The 22,376-nt window shown below is 34.7% G+C and overlaps 1 protein-coding gene across 1 annotated transcript; it reads right to left on the reverse strand.

Moving 5' to 3' along the window:
- Nucleotides 1-11,870: 11,870 nt before the first annotated feature.
- LOC131154477 (uncharacterized) lies at nt 11,871-22,181 on the reverse strand. The gene is made up of 6 exons (XM_058107277.1): nt 21,649-22,181; nt 18,095-18,274; nt 17,544-17,625; nt 17,358-17,465; nt 17,044-17,202; nt 11,871-12,554 (listed from the first exon to the last, which is right to left on the reverse strand). The coding sequence occupies exons 1-6, from the start codon at nt 21,898-21,900 to the stop codon at nt 12,358-12,360; spliced, it is 978 nt and encodes a 325-aa protein (XP_057963260.1). The 5' UTR covers nt 21,901-22,181; the 3' UTR covers nt 11,871-12,357.
- Between the last annotated feature and the right edge of the window lie 195 nt (nt 22,182-22,376).

A 22,376-nucleotide genomic window follows, 5' to 3' on the forward strand; every position in this document is an offset into this window, starting at 1 on the left:
TCACGCACTTATTACACTGATAGCAAATATTTTGAGAGTTGAGATATTGGACCACACTAAGCTTACATATTAAATCATATTGTGGTGTATGTAATTGCATGTAGTTGGGTACACATCTGCTTTACTTGAAAGCATAATCACTGTACCGATATTATTTGATTGCAAATACTATTGTATTTCCAGGCACGGGCCTGAAGAGGGAGACTTGCCCTGGAATAGTCCCGGATTGGCTTAGACTCGGTTAGGAAAGTTAGGTGCGCCATCCTGTTAAGGCGTGTAAGTTGAGGTCAGCCTCGCTAATTGACCTGGTTAAGGTTGAGGTCAGCCCTATGGTAATTGACCTGATTATAATTGCTACCGTTCCACCCTTAAGTGAGCTATTAGTGAATCCTCGGGCTTGCGAGCTAGAGGTGGGGTCGTAGGCACAGTTAGGCGAACCCCGATAACATATCGTGTGTTTGTTTATATTTCTGCACTTTATATTTACTGCACGTGTATGTTATTATGTGAATGATGCGTTTGATTTAAATTTTCGTATATTATATTTATCGGTGTATTTGGAACTGCACAGAAAGACCCTAGGTTGTAATATTCTGCTAACATCTAGTTCAACCTAGGAGGAAAATTTAAAATTTCAATTCACCCCCCCCCCTCTTAAGAATACACCAATTCTAACAACGTGAGACAGGCACAATAAGATAGACGATAAAAAATTTAATTGCGGAAAATAATCCTATGTTTAACCATTCAAACAAGAAATAAAACCTATGTTAAAAATTTCAGACAAACGTCTAAAAAATGAAAACTTTATCACGTAACTGAAACATGCAATCCTAAAATCATCAATCAAACATAAACTCAATCAAAACTAAACTTTAAACATTCAAGAACTTAACAAAACGCAAACTAGAAACTAAACTTTAATAATAACCAAATATAAATTAAAAATTCCAAACTTTAATTAAACACAATTCCAATAAACACTAGTAACTTGGGCAACCATTAAAAAGAAAAGAGAGAATGAAAGAGGGAGATAAATTAAACTAATAAGATTTAAAGATTTTTAAAGAAAAGCAAACTAAACTTTAATAAAATTAATCAAACAACTAATTAAAATTCAACAATGAGAGAGAGAGAGAGAGAGAGAGAGAGAGAGAGAGAGAGAGAAATTGCAAGGTCATGAGGATTGGAGAAGCCTCCAAAGAGCTACTATGCAGCGCCTCTTCCAGCCCCAAAAGAAAACCTAGCTACAAAACCTCCAAGAAACCCTACTTCCTTTTCCATTTAATGCCCCCTTTTTTGACTTTTCAAAATTGCCCCCTTTGTTGACTTTTCAAAATTGCCCCCTTGCAAATTCTTTGCAATTTGTGCAATTCCTTGGGAATCCATGTGGGTCTAGAAGCCCACTCACCACGCGGTCACATCATTGGCCTCATATATGGGCTTTTCCTTTTAATTCAAAAGCACACGACATGTCCTGCACTTTCAAGCCCAATTTTGACCTTCTTATAACTCATATCTCTCAAAACTCAAAACATGAAAGTTGTAGAATATTTTCTTGGCTTTCCATATCATAATGAATTATCTCAATCGGATTTTCGATAAGAAATTTATGCCCAGATTACAAAACAATGTCTAAATTGTCCATAAAAAATAGCGTATGGTAATTTCACGTCCGATTTCGACCTTGATGCAACCAATATCTCTTAAAATGTAAAACATGAAAGTCGTAGAGCGTTTTCTTAGATTTCTACATCATTTTGAATCATCTGAATCATAGGTTGGATGAGAGAGTTATGCATGTATTACGAAGCAGTGTCGAAATTGTCCACAATCGCCCAATTAGCTTCGTTTTGCACTCAATGCCTCCATTTGCATCATTTTATTCTTTATCCTCCATGAACCCCCACATACGCAGATCTTTCAATGAAAAACTATGGCCTTCATGTGCACGGTTTACTTTGCATGCATGGCTCGATTTCTCTCACGCATGACTTGCGTACATTTTAATTTCAACTTTAATGTCCAAAAATCTTCCTACAATAATAAGATACCAAAAATCCATAAATTATCGAATAAAAACCCAAATATTATAAATTGAGCTCATTATTAAAATATTGAACATAATTTGATATTTAATTAAAATTATAATCTTTAATGCATGAATTTAAACGTCTAATTACGCAACTTTGATGCGTCATCACACCCTCCAACTAACGTTTTGCTAGTCTCTAGAAAATAACGTGAATACTCATACAACATGCTTCCCCCTATGACGGGTTGTGTGGCCCAAAGGCTGAATTCAGCATATGGTCGATCGACCATAACTGAGTCAAAAAAAGTTTGTTAGTACAATTGTGCCTACCCTAAAGGGTCACCTGGAACTGCATCGGATGGGGTCCCCGAAACTGCCTCGAAGTAGTACTATACCCAGGTCTCCAATCGACTATCCCGTATCACACTTCCATCCCCGTGTACTTGCACTCACTACTAACACATAGCTACAATACCGTGCTCATAATATCACATCGCATATCCACAAGGTTCTAAAATCATATATAGCAATTTACATAATAATATGGAAATTATAATTCATTTTTCATAACACTGTATAAAACATATGATGTTCGTTATTCTGTCATTTTCTATCTCGGTATAAAACTGGCATATCAAATCTCGGCTCATAGTCGTCACATCACATCTCAGCTTACAGTCGTCATTTCTCATATTAACTTATAGTCGTCACATCACAGTAGTTCACAAAGTTTGTTTATTTATGCCAGTTAAACTATACTCATGTCACATAATTTTTCACCTGATAAATCATAAATAAAGTAAACTGTATGATAAAATATCCAAGTTGCTGTAACCAGGGGTATAAGCATCTCCAGAGTTTTATTTAACTCAAACTACATATTTTATTGAAAATAGGAGATGTTCAAACCATTTATATTAGTTTTCCCCAAAAACATATAAATGTCAAAACAACCATTTCCATATACCCAATTCATTCATAAAATCATATATCATGTTTTTGTAAACATAAATTGCAGTTTAACCGGTCCATAATTCAAAAACAACTGACATAATATAATCTCATTACTTGTTTTCTTGAATCTAAGCCTGTAGGGATCCCAAACTATTTGCAGCACTTATACGAACCCTGAATTCATAAATCCTAATCTAATAAACTCAACCCCAGATAAAGACTATTTTAACATTTCCCAGACCCACAAACCCCAAATAAATGATTAAACTCGCAGAAACATCAAATTTGCTTAATTCCCTAAATCTTACCCTAACTTGGAGTGGTGCCTGGAAAATCCAGTTCAAAAATCTATTTCGTTAGACTTGTAGAGAAATGCTCCTAAATCATTGTGGTGACTTATGATCGTTGATTTGGGCGACAAATGTCGAGAAATCGAAGAGAAAGGAGATGGGATTCATGGGTTAGAGAGAGAGAGAGAGAGAGAGAGAGAGAATATTATATTTCCTAAAAAAATCCCTTATGACTTCTTTTATAAGCCATTGACCCGGCCACATTCTTCGACGAAATGGAGTATTCTTTGACGAGTTGCAGAAGAACATTCGTCGACGAAAGAAGGGGTTTGTCGACGAATCACAAGCTTGAGATTTCCTAACTCTCGGAAATGATTTGTCAACGATACTAGCACTTCGTCGACAAGTCAAAGAAGGGCACTCGTCAACGAAAATAGTCCTGCTAATTTGCCTTTTTTAAATTTTTTCTTCTTTTTATTTATTTATTTTTTTATTTTCTTAGTTCGAGTTACTACAATTAAAACTAATTTGGATGGTGGGAGCAATCTATCATTTAATATAAAACTAGTTTCCTACTCATGCTATGCAACGAGAAAGAAAATATATGAAATCAAAGAGAAATTTAATCAAATGAAATGAGTTGAGTTTTCTATTTGGTTCATAATAGAAATAGTAGTAATCTCTAAGTATGAATGAAACCTAAAAAGTTCATATATGAGTTAGACTTTTTGTACCATAAAAAAATAATAATAAAGACAAAGGAAACCAATGAATGAACGACACATACTAGACATATGGTACCACTGAGATACACTATGCTCTATTGAAAATAACCAAAAAATGATATTTATATCAAACTTTTTTCCATGTGAGAGAGGGAGAGAGAGAGAGAGAGAGAGGAAGAAAACCATGTTTTTGAAAGAGAGGACACGTGGTAAGTTGGAATGTACTGGCCTTTCTTTTTATTAAAAAAAAAACATTAAGAGAAAAAAAAATAACACATGGCAAGTTGTGGAAATTCGGGATGCACTAGCCTCATTTTTAAATGCATCAAGATTATATACATAAACACACACACACACACACATACACACATAGGCCTAAAATCAGTTAATTCAATTTCAGTTAACCGTTTAAAATGATTCAATTTTGGTTCACATTTTTCAACGAGCTAAAATTTTGTTTCAGTTAACACTTCAAGGGGTATGATTTGATTAATTAATCACTGTCAAGTGATAGGACTACCTACTAATTTAACAATATTAAATAATTAAATTTGAATTGACAAATAAAAAAAATTAAATGTGCAAATGGGAGTGAACTAGTTTTTGTATGCACACATTTGTCAATTAGAGAAATTTAAAAAATATTAATTTTAATGGATATATATATATATACACAAATGGGAAAGTTATGGGACTAGATAACATCCCAATTGAAGTTTGGAAATGTTTGGGTGATAACGGAATTATATGGTTAACTAATTTATTTAATACAATTGTAAAAATTAAGAAAATATCAGATGAATGGAGGAAAATCATTTTAATACTTATATACAAAAATAAAGGAGATATTCAAAATTGTAATAACTATCGTGGAATTAAACTTATGAGTCATACGATGAAACTATGAGAAAGAGTAGTTGAACAAAGATTAAGGTTAGAAACAAAGATCTCAGAAAATCAATTTGATTTTATGCCTGGGAGATCTACCACAGAAGTTGTTTATCTTTTAAGAAAATTAATGGAAAAGTTTAGGAAAAAAAAGAGGGACTTGCATATGATATTTATTGACTTTAAGAAAGCATATGATAAGATACCTAGGGAAGTTCTATGGTGGGTTTTAGAAAAAAAAAATGGTATATGTTGTAGGTATACTGATGTCATTAAGGATATGTACGATGAAGTAATGACTAGTGTAAGGACTATAGATGGAGAAACTAGAGAATTACTAATTACCATAGATGTACATCAAGGATCTACTTTGAGTACTTATCTTTTTGCTTTAGTGATGGACCAATTAACTAAGAGTATTCAAAAGGAGGTTTCATGATGTATGTTGTTTGCAGATGATATTGTATTAATTGACGAAACTAGGGATCGCTGAATTAGAATTATGGAAAGAAGTTTTAGAATCTAGAGGCTTTAGGATAAGTAGAAATAAAACAGAATATATGAAATGTAATTTTAGTAATGATAGGAGGAATATTTGAGACAAAGTTAAACTTGATGATGAAGAAATAAATAGCACTTGTAGATTTTGATACCTCGGATCTATTGTGCAAGCTGAAGGAGAAATTGAAGATGATGTAATGCATAGAGTTAAAGCAGGTTGGGTAAAATGGAGAAGTGCTTCAAGTGTGCTATGTGATCATAGAATACCTTTAAAATTGAAAGGAAAGTTTTATAGGACAACTATAAGACCAGCTATGCTATATGGATCGGAATGTTGGGCGACGAAAAAACATAATATCCAAAAAGTAAAAGTTACCGAGATGAGGATGCTTAGATGGATGAGTGGTATAACATTGAGAAATAAATTAAGGAATGAACATATTCGTGATAAGTTAGGTGTAACTTCTATAAAAGATAAGATAAGGTAGGGACGACTTAGATGGTATGGACACTTGCAATGTAGGCCTTATAGTGCACCTGTGAGGAAGAGTGACTTAGTTATTGTGGGGGCCAATAGGAGAGGTAGGGGTAGACCTAAAATAACTTGGAAGGAGATAGTGAGTAAGGATTTAATATCCTTGAATCTATCAAAAGAAATGGTCCATGATCACATAAATTGGCGAAAAAGGATTCATATAGCCTACCCCACTTAGTGGGACTAAGGTTTGGTTTTGTTATTATTGTTGTTGTTGTTACAAATGGAAAAAAAATAATGCAAATAACATTAGGCGGGAGATGGACTAGAAGAGAAGTTTGGGAAGAATAGAAAGGTCATAATGCCTATTTTGGATCTTACCATTAATGAGGGAAATTAGGAATTAGAAGTGAAAAAAAAAATTAATGTATTTGGGGTAGAAGAGACCATACATGAAAAAAATAAATAAATAGGTAAATAAATGTTTTTAGACAGAAGGAAAATCTCATTTCCCAAAACTAACTAAAGAATGTGAGAGAGAAGATTAAGAAAAAAAAATCGAGGCTAACCTCCTCCCATGCCTAGATTCAGTCTCACTCTTTTATGTTTATTTTCTTCGATAAATCTATTTAACTTTGCAATTAATTCTTATATTGATCACCAACGGTTAACAATCAATATTTATTATTCTATCATAGGAAAGTGACACGTGGCAATGAAGAGAAGAATAAAAAGTAGAATACTAAATATGAGATACATGATAAGGTATATCCCTTTCAATTTGATTCTATAATAGTGATAATTTGATGAAATAGTCATTTGATTACTCCTATGAGTAAGCTTTGCAACTTACCAAAAAAATAATTATTATTATTATTATACTAAAACCGACATGGTGTCCTCTAAAAAAAGGGAAAAAAAAAAATTTTTGACTTGAGATGACTAGCTTACAAGAATATAGGATTGGCTGCAAATGGTTTGAATAATTAAGCCCTTCCTTTAATTCATAAAGGTTATATTCTAGAAAAATTAAATTTAAAGTCTATTTGGTATCATTCTTGTTTTCTATTTCTGTTTTTGCACAATGATGATATAAATTATAAAAATATGTTTGTTTATGTTACCAATTTTCTATTTATGTTGTTAATTGTTAGTTGTTTTCAAAAAAATTGAAAATCAAGTTTTGTGTATTATTTTGCAATTTTATTATTTTAATCATATTTTTATAATATTATTTTATTTAAAGTAAAAAATGAGTATTTTTAATTAAGTTTTTCATTTATTTTAATTTAATAAATACTAACCAAACAAGTTCTCAGTTCCTGAATTCTGGTTTTTATTTTTATTTTTTTTATTGTATTTATTAATGTGTGTTATTTTATATTTTTATTATTTTAATCATATTTTTATAATATTATTTTATTTAAAGTAAAAAGTGAGCATTTTTTAATGAAGTTTTTAATTTATTTTAATTTTATAGATATTAATCAAATAGGTTGCGAGTTCTTGATTAGTTTCGGTTTCAGTTTTGGGTTTCTGATTTCCACTTCTATAATTTTTGACATCAATACCGAATGGCTCCTAAGATGCCAACTTGAATTCCTCTCAAAAACACTATAATAACATTATAATTAGATAAAGACTTTGACCTTCACTAATATTCAGCCCAAAGAACACTCACAAATCAATTAAAACACAAGCTAGGTTTTTCAATTGGTGTGGGCATAAAATTAGGAATTTTTTTTGCCCTTGGAGCCTCCTAATCAGAGATACAAGCTTAGTCATGTAATTAAAATAAGCCTCACACTAGACATAAATTTAATTTGGCATGCATGCTTTAATAGATTTTTAACTAATCAGTTTGTTCATTTCACCATATACAAGTCAAGAGTATAATGATTATCTTATTGAAATGCTAGCCAAAATGAAAATTCATACATTGAATCGAATACTAATATTGAAAAAAGTATGTATATTTTTAATACTTCGGTCTCGTTTGAAATGTCTCAAAAAATAAGTACTTATTAGAAAAATATTTAAGTACTGTTACCAACCAGTAATGTTTGGTTTACAATTAAATGAGTACTTATTTCAAAATGTACTTTTTCCAAACAACCTTTTTTTTTTCAAAGGAAAATAAGTATTTTCTTAAAATAATTTTTTTAAAATATATATATATATATATTGCTGTGAAAAAGTACTTATAATTGGTATTCTCATACTACATTCTAAGATAAGTGGCTTTTTATATAAGTAGCTTTTCTTTTATTATAGAAAAGTAATTTTTTATAAGTGATTCCAAACAATAAACTGGACATTTCATTTCCATGAATAAAGTTTACAAAATTATCATGTTACAGAAATATTTTTAATTTCATAAATTAAATGGTGCCAAAGTTCCATTTTTCATTTGTGTCCTCAAAAGTCAAAACTAGAAGTTTAAAGCTCAATTAATTTATTTGTTTCACAAAATAGCTATTTTTTAAAAATAAAAGAGGTATAGTGAAAATTTTGAAAATAAAGATAATAGTTATTCATTATATATTTCTTACTATTTTACTTAACATGTAATAAAAAAGGAATATTTATTCCCTTATACTGTGTTTGGGAGCATAGATTTCGGATCTCGGGTTTGAATTTGATCGGATATAGAAATTTTTCAATATAATTTTATATTACATTTTATCCAAATCCAATACAACTTCAAATTCAAGTAGAATTAGTGAAATTTAAAAATAATTATTCCTTATCTATTATTTTTTATGAACTTATAAAAAATTTCACTTTATTATTTACTTTATGATATCAATATAATTTTTTATATAGTTAAATATAATTAACCTTTTACAACGAATCTATTTCTAAAAATAGACATTACGCAAAGCAAACATAGAGTAAGGAGAGTAAAATTATCCATTCAAGTTTGTAATTTTGCTATCCGCAATGATAACTCATTAGATAATTTTAGGTTTCGCTTTTGCTTTATTTTCTTATTCAGTAGGAAAAAATATTGTCCAATGAGATAATTACACTAATTAAATAAAAAATTGTCGAAAAATATTGGAAGAACTTATTAAATTTTGTAAAATTTGTCCAATTAAGGGATTTTTCATTGACCCTATTAGTTTTATGTTAAATCTTAAAATTAACATCATTCTATTTTTTAAAACTAGGAATATAATATTTACCCACCACTTGGGAGTTTGAAATTTTGGCTTCATATTCTAAATCTGATACTAATATTCAAAAGAGGATGGTCGAGAAGAAGAATGAGGCTTCCAGACTTGGAAAAGCAAACAGAATGTTTTTAGCTTAATTAGTTAAGGGGGGGTACTTAAAAGAATGTGACAAGAATACGTCTTTCTTTCATGCTCTTATGAGAAGGCACACCAACAAGAATCATATTTCAGCAAGCTGAAAACCCATCAAGACTTGGGGATTTCCCATCACCAATACTGAACAATGCTTGCTTGATCTCTTCATCAGTAATAGGAGTCATAATATGGTCTCTTTGAGAATCATTAAGGATACAACCTTTTGTAATGATTTGATCATCAACCATAGTATTATACACCTCCTTCCCCGACAACTCTTTATAGAAACAAAGAAACTCCTCAGCCACCTGCATTTGGGAGTTTATTTGTTCTCCATTGTTCTTCATAACATCTAAATTATAATTCCTGCCGGTGTGCCTTCTCATAAGAGCATGAAAGAAAGACGTACCCTTGTCACATTCTTTTAAGTACTTCCCCTTAGCTGATTAAGCCAAAAGCATTATGTTTGCTTCTCCAAGTCTAGAAGCCTCATTCTTCTTCTCAACCATCCTCTTTTGAATACCCTAGGAAAGGAGTTTACTAATGCTGTTAAAGAATTCTTCTCAACTGGGAAACTTTTGAAGCAGATTAACCACACTATTATTGCTCTGATTCCTAAGTCTAGTCATGCCTCAACTGTTAATAATTTCATACCTATTTCCCGTTGCAATGTGATGTATAAAGTCATTGCGAAGATCATAGCCGCAAGGATCAAGCCTTGTCTTGAGGAGATTGTTAACCCAACTCAATTAGCTTTTGTTAAACATAGGAGTATGGTGGAGAACATATACCTTGTCCAAGAACTTGTGAGGAAATATGCTAGAAAAAGGTGTCACCCAGATGCACGATGAAAATAGACCTCAAGAAAGCTTATGATTCAGTGTCTTGGAAGTTTTTGAATGAGATGTTGGTACAGCTTAACTTTCCTCAGGTCATGGTCAATTTGATCATGGAATGTGTGTCTACTACATCCTACTCTATCTCTTTGAATGAAGGCTACTTTGGGTTCTTTGAAGGGAGGAAAGGGCTTAGACAAGGGGATCCCCTTTCCCCTCTGCTCTTTCTGATCTGCTTAGAGTACCTTTCTAGGCTTTTAAAATCTCTTGAGGAAAATTCAGATTTTAATTTCCATCCTAGATGTAAACATCTTAATATCACCCACCTTGCTTTTGCAGATGATTTGATTTTGTTCTCAAGAAGGGATTTTAATTCAGTAAAGCTTCTTCTGGATTGCCTTGGTAACTTTATTCAGTGTTCAGGGTTGATTGTTAACTGCCTTAAATCCAACTTGTTTTCAACTGATGTGAAAAGTGAAGACTTTGATGGGATTAAAAGAATTACAGAGTTCAATGAAGGGGAATTTCCTTTTCGTTACTTGGGGATACCTTTGACAGCTTCAAAATTGAATTACATGCATTATTCACCTTTGATTAACAGGATCACTAGCCTGCTTAGTGGATGGTCAAGACACACAATCTCTTGTACAGGTAAGCTAGAATTGATGAAATATGTTATTTTGGTTGACTATTTTCCCTATCCCTAATTATGTGTTGGATCATGTTGTAAAACTCTGTAGAGCGTTTCTGTGGGGTGGAAGGAAGAGGCCCCTTGTGGCCTAGAGGGAGGTTTGTCTCCTTAAAGCTAAAGGAGGTTGGGAGTTTTTGATATTAAAGCTTGGAACAAAGCCCTTTTCATTAGAACCTTTTGGAACATCCAAAAAAAAAAAGACTCTTTTTGGTCAAAATGGGTTCACCAGATTTAACTTAAGGGTGCTAATTTTTGGGATGCTTCTTCAAAACATGATGACTCCCCTTTATTCAAGAGGATGATTGAGATTAAAAATCAGATCTTGTAGAGATGTGGGGGTCATGTGGTTGCAAACAATTTGTTTAATCAGTGGGTTGTAGATGGTCAAATTTGTTCTTCAGAAATTTACAATTACTGGAGGAACAAAGGAAACAAAGTCACGTGGTACAAAAAGGTTTGGGAATATGGTAGATTGCCTAAACATGTGTTAACATTGTGGCAAGGAATAAAAGGGAAACTTTTTACAAGTGATAAATTGTTTGTTGAAGGAGTTGACCAGAACTGTGCATTTTACAGAACTGATACTAAGATAATTAACCATAATTTTTTTAGATATAAATTTTCTAAGATTGTATGGGATCTTGTCTAACACTATATGGGGTTCACTAGAGTTATGTCATCCCTGAAAGTTGCTCTGAAGTGGTTGCATATGGAGGCAAATGGCACATGTATTAAATATATTGGAAAGAAGATCTGCTTAACTGTTATTGTGTACTTCCTCTGGCATTTTCAAAACAAAAGGAAGTTTGAAGGCAAATCAATTAAACTAGAAGGGTTGTTTAAGTTACCTTATAAAGTCGTTTATGATAAATTTGGATTGTACTCCTTTGATTGAGTTTTACATTGCTTGTTTTTGCTCTCGATTGTTCTATTTCTTTTGGCCTCTTGGCCCCTGGATATGCTCAGGTTGATCTATATCTAGTCATTGTTTGGTTTTGATTTGATCTTCTGATTGGGAGCTTGATTTCCACTTGCATGGATATACCCAGTGTATATTGTACATATCCATTTTGATCAATACTATTTAACATTAACTGATAAAAAAAAAAAAAAAGATGAATTATTTCTAGTCCAAGTCTATAACAGTATACACCTAAAAACTTTTTATGGTCTTACAACAAACTCATTTATTCAAACACTTAAACAATGTACATTTCCATATAAACACAGTTGATCATTAATGACATCACAAAGTAGATCCATACGAGGAGATCAACTTTTGAAGGCATAAAACCCTTCATCTTGTGAGACACTGGAATCATGGAAGAAGAAGAATTTTTCCAATATGCTGGCTGCTTTCCAAGAGCTGTTGAGCTTCCGCTGCTTCAGACAATGGGAACGATTTGTACAGCACAGGCTTCACCTTGCCTGCCTCTATCGCTGGCCACACATTTTTCTAGTCCAAGTCTATAACAGTATACACCTAAAAACTTTTCATGGTCTTACAACAAACTCATTTATTCAAACACTTAAACAATGTACATTTCCATATAAACACAGTTGATCATTAATGACATCACAAAGTAGATCCATACGAGGAGATCAACTTTTGAAGGCATAAAACCCTTCATCTTGTGAGACACTGGAATCATGGAAGAAGAAGAATTTTTCCAATATGCTGGCTGCTTTCCAAGAGCTGTTGAGCTTCCGCTGCTTCAGACAATGGGAAGGATTTGTACAGCACAGGCTTCACCTTGCCTGCCTCTATCGCTGGCCACACATTTTTCTCAACCTCAGTTACAATTTGCGCTTTGTTTTCTGGGCTTCGGTTTCGCAAGCCAGCCGCTGCATGCCCATAAAATAAAACATCATTTGAAGTTCAACACATAATGCGCCCTTTTAAGTGAAACATACTCAATATGGTAATAGTTACTATTTTGAAAAATAGACGCAATATAAAGGAAGTTCCTAGTAACCCAAAAGGGCGGCGAGGAAAGCAAGCTCAAAAACTAGTAGAAGATTAAGATGGAAAAACAATTTGCTGTGCTCTATACTTTACATTTATCTTTGGGAGCCTGAAGGTTAGGCCTTGAGTTTGAATGATTTGGATTTGTGTGGATTTTGACAAAATCGAGTACAAAATTACATTCGGTTTCATCCATCTATGAAAATCCAAATTCAAGACTTAATTCATGCTCCCAGACACAACTCAAGCCTATAGGAAAGCTAGTGAGAGTCAGCAATCATACGATAATATTGAGCTGCCCCTCCCAGTAAAATGAGAAGAGCATTGAAGGCCACTGCATTTGAGAAAGCAAGCTTTGCTACTAGAGCCTCCCAAACAAAAAGGGGTTGGTGAGCCTCCATAAACCTTTTGTCAGAGGCTCTTACTGCAGCATTGAGGTTACTATTCAGAACATATTAATTGGGAGAGATCCAACTCTGAACTTGCTTTGTCACATCTCCCAAGGTTTTCACTTCTCACGGCATCAAATTCAGCAAATGAGGAGAGAAATCTCCATGAATATTTTCCTGATGTCACTGCCAAAGCTTGTCAATGAGTATTGCTGCAAACACAGGGAGAATATGCATCTGGATGATCAAAACTCAAAAGTTCTGATTGATTAAAAGCTCATACAGGCCACCTTCCAGGAGAGACTGGCTGCAACCCATTGTGCAAAATGCAGACTTTTTGCCCACTGGCATTCGAAAAAAAGAAGATGAATTTTCATATCATATCATTTACTACAAGTAGGCAATCAACAGTCCCAACTGCCTTCAAACCACCATTTTCAGCATCTCATGCAATTTTGGTGCCTAAATTTTCTTCTGAATGTTCAGTCCTCTTGAGCTGCCCTAAAACACCGGGATTGATCTGCCCAATATCCTCCCTAGTGGAGAATGACAGCAGAAGTTGCTGAACAACTCTACAAGAGTGCGCATTCTACAATATTTATGGTTCAGAACTGAGATCAACTTCAAGTTATGACAACATATTTTCCAACTAATAAAGACAGCATTCATTCTGCAAAAACCGATCCTCCCACTTGTTTAGGAGCACAAATGGAATCTCAGCTCTTAAGCATCAGTTTATTACCCCCACCATGAGAATAGCCTCAACAGGAATTTCTTATCACGACATCCCATTCCTCACAGAGGGAAATAGGGATTTTCATTGAAGTCATTACATAGGATGGCATAACCAAAACAACTTATTTTGATAGAGATACTTTTCCAATAAATGATAATCCTTGCTTCCAACCACTAATCTTTGCTGCAATTTTCTGAGGTACGTAACTCCTCCAAGGTGAATAAGGAGCCTAGACAAACTTTCAAATTGATTAAGCAATCCATAAACATAATGGCCACAAATTCTCTCATTTGCGCTACAGAAAATAAACAGAATGTTTGCATCAAGAAAATGGTTAATGCAAGGGTGTTGTCGAGCAATTTTAGTATCATGTAAATAACCTGATTCTTCTTTCCACAGTAGTAATCTTGAGAATTGAGTACCTTTGCTCCTAGAATAAAGAGGACAGGGAGATAGAATCCCTGTCTTGTAACCTTTTGACATTCGAAGAAACTCATTGACCCTAGGAAGGGGTTGAAATGCTCTGCTTTACAAAAATAAACTTTGAAGCCCATCAACTTCCCCCCTTTTCTCTTGCATATAATGCATAATTTCCTGCAACAGGATAGTATTATGTTCTATATCCACCCCCCTCCCCCCCAAAAAAAAAAACTGAAAAAAGCTCCTTGGAAAGGTGAGATCATTTTCTCTGTTAGTGGCTTAAGCTTGTTAGCAATGAGTTTGGAGGGTTTGTGTCAAAAATTGCAGAGTAATGGGCCTATATTGCTCTATCATGTTGGATTTTGGAGATTATGGAATCAGAAATTTCAGAACAATGTGTGTGGTTTAGTTCCCTTAACATCCTGCCCCATGAAAGAAACTCATAACCATGTCAGTAACATCTTTTGCCATTGTATTCTAGTACTGCCCTGAATTCCATCCAGGGTAGGAGATTTAAGAGGATGCATGCGTCCAAGTTCTTCCACAATTTCCACCTACTGCTGGGCTGCTACAAAGTCTATCATTTTCTTTGATGGGTATGCAGGTAGAAATGAGATTCCTAGGTGTTCTGGTAAAATTGAGTTAGTGATTTGAACGACGTACTTATAATAAGCTCCACAGTCCTCCCAAATTCTTTTCTGTCTGTGAGCCAAGAGCCATCCCAGTTTAAGCAATCAATGGCATTTCTTCTTCTTCAACAGTCAAGAGACAGAAGAACTTTGTGTGTGTATTCCACTATTCCCCTCTATTATTCATTTGATCCTAGATCTCTGACCCCAAAGCCACAAAGCTGTTCCTTGCTACATATTGTTCGTTGAGGTCCCATTTCAATGAGCTTCAAGAGCCAAGACTTCATCTGTTGACTGGCTCTGTTGCAACATATCGATTTGCTTCTGGATGTCATTTATTTTATCAAAGCAGTTCCAAAAATGCTACTTATTCCACTAGCTGAACACAACTTTAGTTTGCCTGATTTTCTACAAAAGGCATGCTTTAATCCTAGGATGCTCTTCTTCAAAGCCTTGTGCACGACTTCAAAGCCCATAGGATCTCTAGTCCACTTCATTTCAAACTTGGAAAGTTCAGGAAATCCATTAGTCACCTGTGTGTTAAGCAGCAAATGGTTGTGATAGCATTCAATAGCAGAGAGATGCATATCTGTAGCTCAAGGGAAAAAAGACATCTCCATGCAAAATTAACAATTCCCCTATCAACCCTTTATTTAACGTGAACCAAATGACTGAAAATTCCAGGCAAAAGGATTTCCAGAAAAGTCAAGTTCAGTGAGTCCTTTATCTGCGACAAGATTCCTCACCCCTCTTCCAGAACAAGAAGCAATATATTCCCTCCTTTTTTTTATCAGCCCGAGAGAAGAAACTGTCCAAATCTCCTATGCAGAGGGACGCATCCTGAAAATCCTCCACAATCCCTATCAGGACCCATTGGAAGGTCCAGCAAATGAGTCTGAATTCACCTCATCTTTAGTTACTTGACCTTAGTTTCTGACAAGGATACCAAATCTGGCATATCCCTCACCAAGAGCTAGAGTTGATGAATTGTCAAGGCTCGACCTAGCCCTCAGCAATTCCGCTCAAGGACAATCAACACACTTGGTGGGGCATGGTGAGGCCTGGCTCCCCAGTTAGTTGATGAGAGTAGTACTCAGTCTAACTTGAAGGCCAATTCTCCGACAAAGCATCAGATTGGTGCTAACTGGTTTATCTAGCCCCACATTCATTGCAAATTTGCCTCATTTTTCTCCTTATCTTAGTTTCTAGCAGAATGGCATAGCCATCCTTTGTTTCCCTGATGCCTTGAGTTGATGTACTGTCAAGGCACAGCTTAGCCTTCAGCAGTTCCAACCAAGGAAAATCACGGCACTTGGCGAAGTATGACCTCCTCAAATTAAAAATTTTATCTCATCTTACATAGACATAACTTAGTGGTTAGGCAATGCAACATGGAAACAAGATTTGAATTCTAATGCTGAACCTTTTTATGTCAAATTAAAAACAGTTACTGGCAAACACTTGCAATGAGTGTGTCTGCAATATGAATTGGATAATTCATCTTTCTATCTAAGCAAAAATACTAAATATACATATAAATTTATTAAATCTTATGTTAAAGTTCATACATTTAGGGTAGACTAGATCAGAGAAGTACAGGGCAAAAAGACTCCTTTCTGGTAAATAAATTTATTGAAAACAGAGCCCCTGTTTGAGAAACCAGTTGTCCTCTTACAAAATGAATTTCTTGTAGCTATAATTCATCATCCAATTGTGAGAATTTCTCCTCGTTCTGACATCTGATTTATTTATCTTTACTAAGTGTCTTTCAACAAAATTTAATACTATCACAAAAGTGAGAAACTTACATGGTTCTCTTCTTGAAAAGTAATTTAGACAGTTTCTCTGTTTTACGACAGAAGCATTATTACTTTAAATTCCAATATTCTTAAATCATGTCAGTAGTTATGCTCAGGCACAGATATTTCATTCATCAAAGAAAAGAAGAAGTTCATGCATGAACATTTACATAAGGAGGAAAGAAAAAATCTGGATTTGCAAAATGAATCAATCTATTTGGAAATTCTGCTGTGCAATTAAATTTATCATTTTTTGTCCAAGTAACACTGTGCTGTGATACTCTACAGGGGCACCTTTGTCAAAGATTCTCACTGTCCCGCTTTAATTAGGTTAACCCTATAGTCAGAAGATACAAAAGCCAAAATGATGCAGAAACAAAGGGTAACTGGGATACCTTGCACAGTGAGGCGCCTTGCAAGCAAACACGAGAGATTCACCTCAGTGACTGTTCCACCCTGGAAGCCAATGATAAAAAGCCGCCCATCAACATTTAAACAGTCAAGGTTCCGCTGGAAGTAGGGCCCACCAACATTATCCAGAATAACATCAACACCTACCAATCAGCATATCAAAGTTAGATTTCCTTTATAAAAACAGCTGAAGAAATAAGACACTATCCTGTAAGAAGTTCAGGAATGTGGATGAAAGAAAACAATTCCAAGCCCAATTTAACATACAAAATAATGAGAATATGAAGCTGGAATGTACCTCTCCCTCCTGTCTCTTGCTTCACTCTTGCAACAAAATCTTCTGTTTTGTAATTGATGCACACGTCTGCTCCAAGCTCTTTGCAAACAGATAGTTTCTCTTCATTGCCTGGAGAACAAAATATCCATAATAAATGGAAATATGAAAATCAAATTTATAACATGTGCTAAAATCATGCCACCAAACCTGCAGTGATGAATACCCTTGCTCCATTGTATTTGGCTATCTGAATTGCAAAAGTACCAATTCCACTAGAGCCCCCATGAATCTGGAATTTATAGTCCTCAATACATTATTTTTTATATAGATAAAAACCAGAAAAGAAATTACATGTGTGATGTGGCTGATGTATCTGGTTACTCTAAACAAAACTCATGTATCTTAATGTGGCCAGTCGGCATAAATTTATCATAAGATTTTATAACAACAATGTGACAGTTTTGCACTCAAGAGGGGGCAGGAAAAATAACTCAATGAAATGACAAAACCGAGATTTCATAAATTTTACCTGACAATGGCAAAGATAAAGGATCGGTAAATCATCGTTTAGACATGTACAAATATACATTTCCCAGGCACTGGCTAAGAATTAAATAATTGAATTTTAGCAGCATTGGTCATTCTTAAACCATCACAGATTCATCATTCCAGTATGCTGGTGCAATAATATAAGCTACAATTTCTATATAGGCATGCATGAAATGGAAGAAGAGGGAAAAAGGGTTCTCAAAACTTACCAAGAATGTTTCCCCCGCAGATAAGTGACTCATCATAAAAACAGTTGACCAAACAGTGCACGCCACCTCAGGGAAACTAGCAGCATCTTTCAGATTAACACCAGTTGGAACAGGAAGAACTTGCCCAGCAGGAACAGCTACTTTTTCAGCATAACCTCCTCCACTAAGAAGAGCACAAACCTGCATAAAACCATTATATGGTCTTGCATGTTAGCAAGTCATGTTTTGTGAGTATAACTTTTACAAACTTTTCCTCAATGCAACAGATGGCCAGGAGCCAATAACTCAGCATAGAAAGTTAATTCTTCATTTCTTTCCTCTTAAACTATAAGAGGAATTGAGAGGCAATAAAACAATGAAAATTTTGACAATTTTCAGAATTCTTTTAGATGGACTAAAATGACTGATCCATCTATAGCATTGCTATCATTAAAATTACGGGTAAAGGTTGTATCTGTAGCCACAAATCATTGCAGTATTAAATATGAACCAAACAAATTTAGGGTCAGGCAGAAGAATGGTATTAATGCATTTCCTGCTTTTCCCCTTTGTAGATGTTTGGAAATTTTGCGGGAGTTGAACCCACAAAACCGTTGTTTTCATGAAATTTGAATTCAGATATGCATAAGCAACACACAAATGTGTGAAAATTTATAACATAATGCACATTGATTTTTTTGGGGGGGAGGGGTGGGGGGATAACAAAGAAACATATTGAGAGATAAAAAAGAAAAACAACTAGAAGAGCAACAAGAAGTACTCGAGCAAAGAAACCAAAAAGTTTTTTTTTTTTTTTTTTTTTAAAAAGAAGGAAAAAAAGAGAGAAAGAGCCTAAGACATGTAATGTGTAATGAACAGCAAGGCCTTCCATACTATTACTTAAATATTTTGAGTTTTGAGTCAAAATTTGTATATTGAAGCCTAATCTAACAAGGAAACGTGTGGAGAATTGAAGACACCCCAACATGTGAAGATGAGCACAAGAGGCATTGAAAATTGAGTTTTGGGCAGGATTGGATGAATGATCCTGATCAACAACAAAAACATGCACTGCTTTTCTGCGCTAGGCAAGGGAGGAATTAATAGACCGTGAAAGAGATAAGTTTCCTATTTTGGATTGAGTTCCATTTTGGCTGGTAGAGGTTTCATAAAGCAACCAACAAACATGAGGATAAGGGATAGCCTGAAGAGCAAGGAAGAGTCTCCTACTACCTTTGTTAATAGGATATTTGGAGATCAACACTATGTCCATGAATGGAAGTGTGCTTCAAGAAGGAAGATGGCTCATCATGAGGAAAAGAGATCTCACAACTCAAGAGGAAGGGGCTTTGCCATTATAAGGCACTTTTTCCCGAGGTGAAGAGCGCTCCACATGGCGTTATTAAACTACAAATGTGTGTGTTAGCACTTAGCAGGCCTCCAAGCGTGGTAACTTTATGGAGTGTAAGAGAGGTGTGGCTCCCATATGTTTTAACTCGTGTGAGGATGTGTGAGTTCGAGTTTATGAGAATTGGGGTTGAGAGAGTGTGATGAATGCTCATAAGCCCTTTACTTAATGATAGTGGATTGCCCAAATTTACCAGAAAATGCTAACACCCTAGCGAACCACATATCGATACAACATTCCAAAACATGGTATATTTTCGTTCTAGAACACTGAATCAGACGATCCAAAGTTTTAATTCAATATTTTTCACACAACATATTTTTTTATTATTTAAAGTGGAGAATTACTGCATTATAATTCTTAAGTCATTATCAATATATTTAACAAAGGCAAATCTATTTGAAACACTTATACATCCTTCCCAAAATATACAAGTGTCATAGCATATTTTTCACCAATATATCTATATAAGTTTACCCCTAGCATTCCACGTTTTAAAGCATGTGCCATACTGCGATCATGGTTTTAAATAAAGGCCGCGACCGTTACGTAACGCCGTTACGTAAAGGTTTTTTGGGTTACCGATACCGTTACACACCGCGAAATCGGTAGGAAGAAAAATCACGGCCGTAGCGGCCGTTACGGACCGCAACCGTTACGTAAAGGCCGCTACAGCCGTTACGTAACCGCTACAGGACTGTTACACCAAAAAAAAAATTTATTTTTTATTTTTTCTTCTCACTTTTTCTCTCTCTTTCATATATCATTCTCAATATACCAAATGGCAAGAGGGGGAAAAATTATAATGAGGATGACAATGATACAAAATTTACTTTTTCTTTAAATACTCACAATAGATGCATTAATTAACAATTTCAAAATACTAACTTGTTAGGATTTTTTTTTTATAATAATATTAGTAATGTGATATTTATGTTCTTTATTTTTCAACTTCAACCTTTTTTCTTTTCTAACTATTTTATATTTATATTATTCGTATGTCTTATGTGTCTAATAGATTAATGGAGTGTATAATGTATTTTATTTTGTTAATTCATTTAGCACACATAAGAATTTATCACAGATAAGAACAATGAGATGTATAAATACGCACACACACGTAATTTTTTATCAATGATGGTTTAAAAAAATGTAAACTTGTTGCCCTTACTAAATAACTTAGTTACTCGAACTAAAGGGTTCAAAATACACTAAAACCCTTTCTAAGAATGGCCAAAAGCTTAAAACATGCAAGTACGCTAATATGCACAAGGTTGTGCGTGCTTCAAAAAAATTCACGGCCGTTACACCCGCTTCCCGTTATGTAACACCCGCTACTCCCGCTTCCCGTTACACCTGTTACCGTTACGTTACGCTACCCGCTACCGCGATTTAAAACCATGACTGCGATTCTATTCCCATTCCACGGACCAGAAGGCTCCATGTTCTAGGTAACAATGCGATTGCCCATGTATGCATTGTGGACCTACCAAGCAGAAAGGGCTGAACCACATGTATTCTCTTGCTAGTGCTTGATGTTATTCTGCTTGCATGTTGATTTGGGCCTAATAAAATATCTAGACAAACAAAGACTTGCAGAAGCTAGCATTTTCAGCTTTTGAATAAAATAAGTTTTCAGCTTATGAATAAACTAAGGAGAAAGTATGGGGGAGAAAAAAGCAAAAGACTTGTTTGCTCCAAACCGATATTTCTTCCTCGTATTTATGATTATCTATTCATCCCATCCGGGTGTGCACACACGCAAGTTCATAGACAAGGACTACACCTACAACCCCTGAAGGGACGTCAAAGTAACTTCAACCCAAATTCTTCGTTGTTCAGGACTTGATCAAACAAAAATTACCCACTCAGCCAGCCAAAGTGAAGTAATTCCAACCCAATTTCTTCGTATGTGAGGACTGATCATCTGAACAAACAAAAGCATCCACCATGTTCAGACTGAAACCTCTACTAACTCCAGAAATGCTTTACCCAAATTTGACAAGCCAAGAAGAAACAACCAAATGCACACAATCAAACGCGCGATCGAAAATCTTACGAAATTTAAGTTTTCTCGGCAACAAAAAGAACTTTAAACAAGAATTTCCGACGCTCCAAACACAAAAATTGACTCAAAAGACCACCACTTCCCATGAAACTGAAATACCTGGTCGCCGATTTTCCACCGAGTGACGTTCTTGCCGACGGCTTCAATAGTTCCAGAACATTCGAGACCAGGGTACGGACTGGCGCCTTTTGGGGGAGGATGGAAGCCCTTCCTCTGCAGCGTGTCGGCTCGGTTGAGGGCTGTGGCCTCGACCTTGATCAGAACTTCGTGGTCGTTGAGGTCTGGGTCTGCGACTTCTTGCAGCTGAAGAACTTCGGGTCCTCCCAAGCTTGCTATCACTATAGCTTTCATTGTTGGTGCCTGGTCGGAGTCGCCGGAGAACTGTGGCCGTTGACTGTGCCTGTGAAGAGGGAGGACGGGAGCGATGTTGGTTGCAGTTTGCTTCGGAGAGAACCAGAGTGCAGATCGCAAAATAAAAAATTATAATTAGGAAAACCAAAAAATTAAAATTAAAATAAAAAATTAAAATCAGGAATATCAAAAATAAAAAAATAAAAAATAACTCTAGCTAGAGCTTTGGCTAAATCCATTTCTCGATTCATTAATAAATGAATCAAAGTCATGTACAACTCAGATTTCAAGTTCAACTTTTACCTAATTTCATCACATAATATTATATTATTTTATTAATTTTTTGTATTTATGAATTATAAATTAATATTGCAGAAGATAGGATTAAAATATTTGAGTTTATAATCAATTGGATTATAATAAATTATATTGAGTTTTAATGTAATATCTAATATTTATGTTATTTTTAAGTTAAT

The sequence above is a fragment of the Malania oleifera genome, chromosome 4 (assembly GCF_029873635.1).
Source record: "Malania oleifera isolate guangnan ecotype guangnan chromosome 4, ASM2987363v1, whole genome shotgun sequence".
Classification (NCBI taxonomy): Eukaryota; Viridiplantae; Streptophyta; class Magnoliopsida; order Santalales; family Ximeniaceae; genus Malania; species Malania oleifera.

What these genes read in the sequence shown, in the direction of transcription:
- LOC131154477 (XM_058107277.1), bottom strand. Translation starts at nt 21,900, where the DNA reads ATGAAAGCTATAGTGATAGCAAGCTTGGGAGGACCCGAAGTTCTTCAG. An exon ending in AAGGGTATTCATCACTGCAG is followed by an intron (nt 17,466 to 17,543) that starts GTTTGGTGGCAT and finishes TTTGTTCTCCAG; the next exon opens with GCAATGAAGAGAAACTATCT. An exon ending in GCAAGAGACAGGAGGGAGAG is followed by an intron (nt 17,203 to 17,357) that starts GTACATTCCAGC and finishes GCTGATTGGTAG; the next exon opens with GTGTTGATGTTATTCTGGAT.